At 44.0% G+C, this 10,327-nt stretch overlaps 1 protein-coding gene across 2 annotated transcripts in view; it reads left to right on the top strand.

The window, feature by feature from the left end:
• Window positions 1-10,327, top strand: part of SERPINE3 (serpin family E member 3) — a 32,953-nt gene that overhangs the window by 9,711 nt on the left and 12,915 nt on the right. For both annotated transcript variants that reach the window (XM_048295222.1, XM_048295221.1), the window contains exons 1-3: window positions 4,575-4,730; window positions 5,563-5,857; window positions 10,099-10,326. In XM_048295222.1, the coding sequence (XP_048151179.1) occupies window positions 4,605-4,730; window positions 5,563-5,857; window positions 10,099-10,326 (649 nt within the window). In that variant the 5' untranslated portion in view covers window positions 4,575-4,604. Of the gene's footprint in view, window positions 4,731-5,562; window positions 5,858-10,098; window position 10,327 lie in introns of those variants that run through there.

Below are 10,327 nucleotides of genomic sequence, written 5' to 3'. Positions count from 1 at the left end.
GCGGGAAACACTGATTCCCAGTGGCACTGTAGAACCACTGCTCTGTTATTCCACTTGGAGTATTAGAGATAGAGGAAAACGAACCCACCGAAATGTTATATTAATGTTTTAGATCCACAGGACTGAAGAGGACTGGGAACCAAGTGCTGCACCGTTTGGTCACAGCCAGCCTGTGCCACTGCTCCTCTGCTACCCAGCCTGCAGCCATGGGCAGGGAGACTACTTCCTGCTGCTGAGCTGCCAAAAAGCCTTCATTGCTGCTAGCAGCACTTCTTTCCACCTGGAGCTGGCCAGGAAGGTGTGAGGGAAGCGGTCTGGGGGCTCCAGCAGAATGGAGCTCCATTGTAGGATTCTGCATGGGCCAGCAGGTCCAGGTTGGCACCAAGCTCATCTGCTCAAACCACGACACTGTGCTGAGCATATGCATTTCTTCTTTGGGAGCAAGCCTCTAAAGTGGTCACCCTTTGAAGAGTCAGATTTTGTCCTCACACCCCGGTGGAAGGCAGAGGCAGTGTTGGTTTTTACATGGCATGTGGATACCAGTAAAAAAATTCACTTGAATTTGCTCAGCTGGGTGTTTTGTGGCTCCACAGCCATCTGCCTCCCCGCAGAATAAGCTCTGTATGAAATGATGATGCCAATTTTTCTTATCCTGAGATTCAGCAGAACCACCTTCCTGACTGAGCAAATGTGCTGGAGTCTTGTAGCACAGGCTCATTCCTGGAGGAGAGATGTAAGCAGGAAGGAAGCTGGTTTGGATCCAATTTAATTTCCCCAGGGTTATTCTATGTGTTAAAGAGAGCTAGCACACAAAAGTCAGATGCAGATAGAAGGTTAAATTCTGTTCTCTTTTGTGAAGGGGTAAATGTACAGTAGCCCTGCTGATAACAGGGTTGTGCTAGAGTGGAAGGAAGACTGCAGGAGACTGACCTGACATAGAAAAGCAAACAGGAGGATTCTGAAGAGGAAAACCTGCTTCCTACTGGTTCTCTCATCTTTTTCTCTTCCAGCCTTTCCCTGGGCCAAATTCTGCTCCAGATCACTGTGTAAAGTGCATGCAGCAGAAGTACCAACTGGCCAGAACCAAAGCAGAGAAGCTCTCCCTTTCCTCTCAGCAGCACACCAAACTAGAGCTCCGTTTTCTTAGAACACTGAAAAATCAGAGAAAACTCCAGTCTCCTGTGAGAAAAAAATGGTTGTGGGGTAAGATTTCCAAAGAGATCTTTCTTTGCACATAGTACCTGTGCAGGCTGTGCCTTTCCCTCTGGTTTCTCACTTCAGCCCTGTGACTTCTGGCTGCTTCCAGGGCTAAAAGTTCCTGACCTTCCTCACTATTGCCACCACCACGGAGGCTCGACCCTGAGTCTGCTTTCCACAGTCGTGGAGCACCCTGTCCCCCAGAGAAGTTTTCCAGTCCATAGTCCCCCAGCAGCTCTTCATTTGCTCAAGGACCAAAGTTTGTGTCGATGGTTTTGATGCCTTGAGAGCATGCACTTACACTCCTATACCTCAGAGCAGAATCTGGCCCATGAAGACCTTGAAGATGAAATTCTGGAGGACAGCTGTCTCTGTTTATTTTCCCCTCATTTTTCTTTTCCACTTCTGCACATTTTTCACACCAGACGTTGCAGAGCCACCTGTGATGGCACCTGTCAGTGCTGAGCAGCGGGGGATGCTTCAGCACTCTGTCCCCTTGCCCACCACCATGGTCACACAGGGGGGCACTGAGGGGCTGTGCAGTAACAGCACTGGCACACAGCAGGCACAGACATGATCTAATCCATCATGGAAAGCAGTCACCACTTATGGCTTCTTTCCAGTGCTTTCCACCAGCTTGGCTCCCTGTTTGGGGAGGTGTTCACACATCAGGAAGCTCTTTGCTGCCTTCCTTCTCAAAGAGTGGTGATTTTCTGTGCTCAGTGATGGAACAGAGAGGTTGGGCTCCCTGTGAAGCTCTCAGAGCTGCTCCTGTAGAAGCTCAGAGGAGCTCCACAGAGACGCAGCACTCCAGAATGCTACCCACGCACTCCTGTGCTGTGTTTTCTCCAGACATCCTCGGTTTGTGTCTTTCCTCACTTCCCTCACAGCCAGTCTAAGTTATCTCAATGTGAAGAAGCACTTCTCAAAATACAGATGCTACCTCTGCCCCTTCCTGACTTTGAAGTGTTATCTTGGGGACCAGTCAATTGCAAGCCTTTTAAAATGCATTTTCAGCATCTTAAAAACAAAATGATTGCCAGGAAGTTTATCAGTACTTTCCTCAGTACCTTGTGATGCAGAGCCAGATTAAGACTCAAAGAAGGCTGTGATGCCTAAACTAGGACACAGGCAGGTATGAAGGCTCTAAAAAAAATCTCCTTAAAGGAGACGGAAACTCCTTTTTTCCACAGCAGCCCAACTCTAACACTTCAGTAGGTCCAACACCCCTCTATTTCTGACATGGAATTTCTGTAATTGGCCTATTTGATTTGCAGTCCCCCCAACTACCCTCACTTGGACAGCTCAGGTTCTGGCTTCCTGGACTCACTTAGCAACCTCAGTTTTCAGACTCACCCTGATGGTGGCACTGGCTTCTTGGGCACCCAGTTCTCAATTGTGGATCCCAGTCTGACATGTAAAAACTTTAAACTTAGGCTGCTAAACTGAATAGGCATGAGAATTTTGGTTCTGACCTTGACTGTGATAAATGTTCATAACCTTCCCCCAGGATTCTACACTTATTTTTTAGCCACAGCTAGTTTCACTGATTCTTACTTCTTTCTTACTTCACTGCCTCCTATCTTTATCATCATTCACCAGTGGATTTATTTTCTATTCATTATATGTGAAGCGCATTTCTTATTTCCCATGCTTTGAACAGTGTTGATCCAGTTTTAGTTTTCGTAAGTCCTTTCTGCTTGTCTGCAAACATTGTTTTGGCTGCTAAGATTCCTCCACAGCTTTCCTTTCCTAAAACATTTGCAGAGAGAGAAGATTTGAAACAAACACTCTAATTTCTAAGTCTCCTTTGCTATGAGACAACACCCAGAACACTTTTTTCCCTTTCCCACTGAAACTATACTGTCTTCCACAACATTTTTACTAGGTCTAATTTTCAATTATGTCTTCCGTAAATACATATCCCAAATCTGAATAACAACATTTTTGCAAAGTGGGAATTGAATGTTATTTTTTGGCAGGAATGCCTAAAACCTTCAGGGACTTCCCATCTTTCTTTTAAATCTTAATAAATCCACAGGAGAGTATCAAGCAGGACACAGGGGAACTGTCTGTTCAGGTCCAGAGCCTCCGGGAACACCACATTAAATCCAGCTGTACAGTCCTCACCAGTGACCAGAGTTAATTTATCTGTTGACAGCTCTGAGCCCTTCGAGAAATCACTTGGTGGGCTCTGTTCCATTCCCTCTGAATACATCTCCACTCCAGTGGAAACTTTTAGTGATAACTTCAGCAGAGAGGTCCTCATTCAGCCAAACCCCTAAGCCCAAATGCCATTTTCAGCATGAAAACACTGCCATTGAAATCTGTGTCAAAACTACGTCTCTGCCTGTTGTACCACACTGTGACTGACCAAGCTCTTGCGCTTCGTCAGTCCTGGCAGGAATGAGGTCTAAATCCCAAGATGCTGAAACAGACCCCAATATCTGCATCTATTCTGGCATATTCTCCAAACAGCAGGAAGAGACAAACAGCACAGGAAGAGGCCCATGGCTTCATTCTCACTTGGGCCCTAATTCCATTGTGTGGCTGTTCCTTCCCTGCTAAGAGTAAAACAGTAGCACCTAAACTATTGCTTGATTGTAATGACCTTTTCCCCAATGTCTTCTTTCCCACTTGAAACAAGAATGTATGTTGTGAAATAGCCAAGTGTATACATAACATCAAACTCTGGGAAAATCAATAAGCTGCAGTTTTACACCAATTTTTAAGCCCAATCCTCCTTGCGTTAGGTGGCATTGTGAAGCTGTGAGGCTGAACCTGTGAATATGATGGGCAGAATTTGATCCCATCACATGAAGAAAGCCATGAACAGCTGCAGCTGCTTTTAAAGCAGTCACAACCACAGCTCTTCTGCTTCTGGTCCATTCAAAGCAGCTCCTTCCTCATTCACTCTCCTTCAAGCACAGCACTTGGTTTCTTTCCTTCTGGAAACTAAAGAGTGAGAGAAAACCTTGCTATTTTGGATGGCATTAATTAAAAAAAAAGGAAATAAAGACATTTTAATTGCATGGGATTTCTGAATAAGGTTTCAAAGTGGGGGTAAAAAGTAGCTGTGTGCCTGGTACACAGAGAGCCCTTTCTCTTCCCCTTTGTGGCAGAGGAATCAATGGAATTCATATAAAAGGAGGAGGGGGGTGGGAAGAGAGATAGGAGATGCCTTGCTCGGTACCAGCAGGTCACAAGTCTCATGAGGCTCGAGCAGGGCTTGCAAGGAAGTTGCTGACCCTATCTCCATGTGTACCTTTTTGTTCCTTGCCTTGGATTTGCTGGTCAGTGGCATGCTGCTTTGCCTGGCTCTCCATAGAGCTTGTAGCCTACAGGAATTTGGACAGAGTGGTACAGACATCGCCGACAGAGACTCTGATCACTGACTATCCCTTTAAATGCAGTCTCATGACTTAGTCTTTGCTCCACTACCTATTAAAGAAGGAGACAAGACGCTCATAGGCAGCTTCCATTCAGGCACCCAGAAGGACACAGAAAGGCAAGACAATTTAACAGAGCTAACTGTGAGTAAATACAAAGCATTAGAGGTGCTCTCTAGAGCAAAGGGCATGGAGAAAGATTTGTAGGAAATCCTGAGGTGAAAGAAGGTGCAGTAATTTTTAAAATACACTTGCATACAATCTTCAAAAGGTGAAATTCTGTAAGGAAAACTATTCTGTCATTTTAGCATTATTCCTTTAAATATGAATCTAAGTGTCTCTTAATATAACGTTGACCAATGCTTGATTTCCCATAAAAATCCGATGCCGTGATTTTGTGCTGCAAGCACTGGAGCCTTTTGCAAATACAACCTTTTCTTTCGCTGGGGTAAATTTCATGGAAGGAATATCGGTGGGGGGCAGAGGGGGGAATTTGAAGCCAGCCTTTTGTAAACTTGGATCTAAAGCCCAGCTTGGAGACTCCAATTAGATTTCTGTACCTCACAAGGGGTGGCCTTCCTTCTCGGAGTGCTGAGTGTGACCCCCTTTCTGCTAGGGACAGAAAGCTGTGGGTGCTCAGCAGCATGGAGACTGCACTGAGGTGTCCCATCATGTGTGCAGGTAGCTAGTTTTTAACCAAGGGGCTGTGTGTCTCCATGCTCTGTAATGGCAAACCATCTTATAAACCACAGCATTCTGGAAAATCCAATTCTTTTCAGTCAACGAGTCATCAGCATGACCATACATATTTATTTTCTTTCTTTTTTTTTTTAATGACAATAGATACTGAGTAGACCTGGACAAGTACTTTGACAGTGATCATTACTATTGCAAGTGATATCTCAACACTGATGGAGAGTTCCTCTCCCAGCTCAGACTATTGCTTTTCTAAATACATCTGTGTCATTAATTGCAGGTATTAACTGGTGGAGACTGTTCCCAGCTCATCTTCATGTTGCCGATTTTATTCTCTGCATTTATTCTGTCTGCTTGCTGCTTAACCAAAGGGAACTGCATCTCCTATGATGAGCTGAAAGAGCTGAAGACTGAATTTGCCATCAGTCTCTACCAGCACGTGTCTGAAGCAGAGAACAGAACCAATCTGGTAGTCTCCCCAGCAAGCGTGGCTGTTTCTTTGGAGCTGCTGCAGTTTGGAGCTCAAGGAAATACCTTTATGGAGCTGCAAGATGCCCTAGGATACAGCATTCATGGTAATGTACTTAAAAAAATACTTATTGTTTTGCATTTTGCAACAAATTCACAGCTTTACTAAGGTGACAGGAATTGTACACATCATACTAAACTTCTACTTTCTGTCTCACTGCAAGATGTAGTTTTCTCCATCTTTGATAGCCAGGTATCAGATGGACAAAGGAAACTCAAGGGGGTAGTTGATACACAGGTTATTATTCCTCTTTTTTTCTGAATCAGTACTTACTCTCTTATGACACAAAATACAGCTACATCTAGAAAAGCTACTTCCATGAATAGCAGAATTGCTCCAGGTTTCCCAGAAGTCCATCGTGTCCACTGTGTCCTGGTCTCCTTTGTGTGTTCTGAAAAGAGGTGCCAGGCAAAGAACAGTCGTTTTCTCTCCTATCCCACTAATGAATTTTATGAAACCTGTAGAAGCTGAATTATCTTTAAGACTTTTCTAATGTTATTACAACTGGCCAAAAAGATGAAAAGTTATCAGAAGGAGACTGGTAGACAGATATTTACATTGACAGATGGATAGTGCAATTGCATCTTTCTCTGAAAGCAGGCTAAAATATAAAACTCACTGGGAATTTGGAAGGGATATGGGAAAGACAGATGTCTTTAAAGCCAGCATTAAGTCAGTTGAATTTAAGGATGCTGTTTTCATTTTAACTCTGGATTATCCTACCATCTCGAATCACATGTCAAAAACTATTTTACATTATGGGCAGAATGTTTATGAAAAGCAGATGACTGCCTCATCCTCAGAATTTGCAGCTTACATTCAATACTTACGTATAGAGATAACACTGCTGTTTCTCAGCACAAAATTTACGTTCAGGGTATGAAGACTGAAACCCACAGTAATTTCATCGTCCTGTGGTGTAACCTGCCTCAGCCACCACACAGTTCTGTACAGCATTGATATTCAACACCACCACAGCAGTAAGAGCTAACTCTGGCTGATCCATACAGATACAGCTGCATGTACTGACACAAGGACAGTGCATCTAAATTGTGAGCAGCTGATAAAATGGAGTCTTGCCTATTGGACTCCTATTTCTACAAATTCAGTTTGTAAACAACATTAATTCATGCAAGGATTATACCTTGCTTGACACTTCTGGTCATTAGGGGTTCAGTTGTTATGAAAGGACCTTACAGAGTAACATTTCATAGTGAAATTCAAGCACAGATCTCCACAGAAAATATAACAAAGAGAAGTGCAGGGCTTGTTAATGACCTGCTAGCACTTTTATGCTCTCTTCTTCTCATGTGGCACATCATGGCAAGCAGACAATTTTCTCCATTTTAGCTGTCTGTGGCACAAACCACATGAGCTTTGGCTTTCAGTAATATTAATGCATGAATGTGATAATAAAGTAGTATGGGATCTATTGTTATTGGTTATAACAGTGTATTTCCAGTAATGGGGAAGGAAACCACTTCCTTCCTCAAATAGTCTAAATCAAATAAATACATTAAATACTTAGATGAAATTTCCTATAAGATGAATAAACCCAAATTGTATACGTAGGCATATGTCATAAGTTTTCTTTCTTCCAATAGATGTTTGCATTAATGTTTCTGTTGGTCTGCCCTAAAAAGGATATGGTTAAAACCTTAGCAGGCTGAAAACAATGAAAAGATTGATGGCTCATTCACTGTTCACAGAGAATCTGCTCTTACTTGCACTTGTAATCTTCTTTCAATGTTTGGAAAATTTGTTCACCTTTATTCTAGTACTAACAAAAACAGTATAACAATGTATAATGGGATGTATCTGTAGACAGCCCAGGCAAAATTACATGCTTTATAATTCTTTCTTCTTGCTGTTTTATTTAATTAACAACAGAGTATTTTAGAGCAATTTTGAGCTGTTGTCCAGGTAAGAATTTGGGACTTTGGTGAGCTAAGCACTTTGGTGAATTTACAAGCTTGGGATACCACTCCTCACATTCACATCTGCTTCAAATTTGCCATCTTTGACTTCTCACATCTTCCAGAGAGCTCGCCAAGTGCTCCCATACTAGTGCAAAACACACAAGAATAATACTTTACACCTCAGACCACGCCACTTTTCTAGACAACCATTCAAAGAGTTCCATATTTTATCCCTTGAAGAGGAACAAAACTAAATTTTAATATCAAACTTCCAAAAGGTGATGAGTCTTCCTGCAGCTTATTAAAGCAGCACTATTAGGTCAGAAAACACACACTGGATTCTCAGGTGGTGGAAATTGATAAACTGAAACTCTCATTTACCCCATGAAGAATATGAACCAATGCAGTGAAAGTCTCCTGATGACCTGTCTGGCAGCTGGGAGCTCATGGCAATCCTGCCCTTGACTTGAGCCTCTTGACTTGATCAACCTGGGACAGGTTGGTCCAGGTGGCATTGACTTCCCTGATTTTCAGCCCCAAAACCCCCCTGTCCCAGGTGACAGTCCTGTCTGACCACCCTCCATCTCTGCCTACACCCACAGGTGACAAGAGAAACTGAATGGTCACTCCCATTGCCACTCTTAAAACAGAGATTGCCAACCAGCCCATAATGGTGAGCTCAGCTGTGAGCATGGGGCAACAGACACCTGTGAGCTGCCCAGGGCACTCCAGGGCTTCCAGCTGAGGCAGAGGAGCACCTGAGCCAAGTAGAGAAGCAAGGGACACCATACTGACCCTCCCTTTGAGATGGAGGCCAGCAATTCATATATAGCAGTGAGCTTCTGAGGTTTCACACAGAAACCGGGGCACCAGGTGGGGAAATCAGAAAGGTCCTGGTGGTCCCACAGACATGTCTTGCTGAAGAAAAGCAGTGCTCCAGACATTCCCCAGTCCTCATGAAAACTTAGCTATAGAAGGAGGAACCTGTTAAAAATGCTTTAAAGGCAAGTAGCAATCTCAACAAGACTTTTATTACGCAGATGTAAGAAGGACTCCTCCAAAACACAACAAGAGAGACGTGAAAGGGGCTGAACCACAAACACAGGAATTTTGAGAATATTTGACACAGAGTCCATAAACATTGTTCCGACAGGGTGAGAGGCCCAGGTCTCAGGAAGTCACTTTGGCATGAGCCATTCCATCAGAAATCACTGCAATGAGCAGAATAATGGCTGCTAAATTACCCTTCAAGAGAGTCCATGGGAAATTTTTTTATTTTAAAAACGTGAGATTCTCTAAGTTTGCAGGACTTGGGTTCCTTCTGGGCCCACACCTCAACCCTACATCCATCACAGAAGCCACCACTGCTGAACTACAATGAGCTTTCCAGAAACAGGAGACCAGGGCACCATTCAATTCTTTTCATTAGTAGACAGCAAACTAGAGAATAGATTATTGAATTTTGGAATGACATCAAGCTTGTAACTGCTACAAGAATTTTGGAAGACCAGAATGGTATTTAATAGGATCCTGGAAAATCAGGTTAATGTGTGAACTGAATAGGATAAAATTCAGTAAGGACAAGTGCAAAATTCTACATTTAGAAGGAATAACCAGTCATTTGAGTTGGGGAACCGTGAATCAAAGAGTAGAGGTTTTAGGAAAGGATCTGAGGAATCTTAAGAATTAAAAAAAATAATAATATTGAATGGAAAATATAATTGTACTCAAAAAACAAAAGCCCACTCTTGTGGGCTGTATAAATAAAAGAGTCACTTGTAAGACATGAAGCAACCTCTCAGCTCGGTTCAGGATTGCCAGGGCTCGTCAGCAATCCTGGGCCAGTTTGGGTCACCATTCTTCAAGAAATCAAACAACATCTAAGGGCCAAGGGTGGCAGAGGAGCCATCAGGGAAATGCCTTTCCTGGGATAGGTGGATAACATCAGGAGAAGGAGATAGAGGTGTTGTGGCATTGGCAGCTCAGCCAGCCATGGACAGAGGCACTAGACCTCACTGATGGGAATTTAGAGTGCTCAAGAAAGAATAAATACCTATGCACTGTTAAGAACTGTGTCTGCACAGAGCTGTGAGCCTGGTGTGAGATCAGCCACTTGACACATCTGCACTGCAGTGATTTCTACAGACACCTGAAGAGAGGCTGCCAAGGCCCAGTGCATCACCACCTTTGGCAGCAGCGCTTGACAGTAATACCCCATAAAGTCAAGGGTGCTCCAGTTGTTACAGGGCTTGAACAATCAGAGGACACCAGTGTCAGCACTGGAACTGAGAGCTGCAGAGCCGTGGGGCGATCTCTGCTATCCTTAGCCTCAGCACAACTATTGCAGTTTCTCTCTCTTGCCTGGCAGATCGAAGCGTGCAGGACTTCCTGCACACGGTGGATGAAGCAGTGGCTGACTCCGTCCAAGGCACAGTGGTCCAGCTGGGATGCTCCCTCTTCGTGGACATGGGTGTGCAGCTCTTGCCCGACTTCGCTGAGCGCGCTGCACGCTGGGCCAACAGCAGCCTGCTGCAAACCAACCTCACTGACCCCAACACAACCCACATACAGGAATGGATCACCACTGACCCTGCAGG

This window comes from Corvus hawaiiensis, chromosome 2, assembly GCF_020740725.1.
Source record: "Corvus hawaiiensis isolate bCorHaw1 chromosome 2, bCorHaw1.pri.cur, whole genome shotgun sequence".
NCBI classification, from domain to species: domain Eukaryota; kingdom Metazoa; phylum Chordata; class Aves; order Passeriformes; family Corvidae; genus Corvus; species Corvus hawaiiensis.
This window is presented reverse-complemented; position numbering and strand designations above follow the sequence as displayed.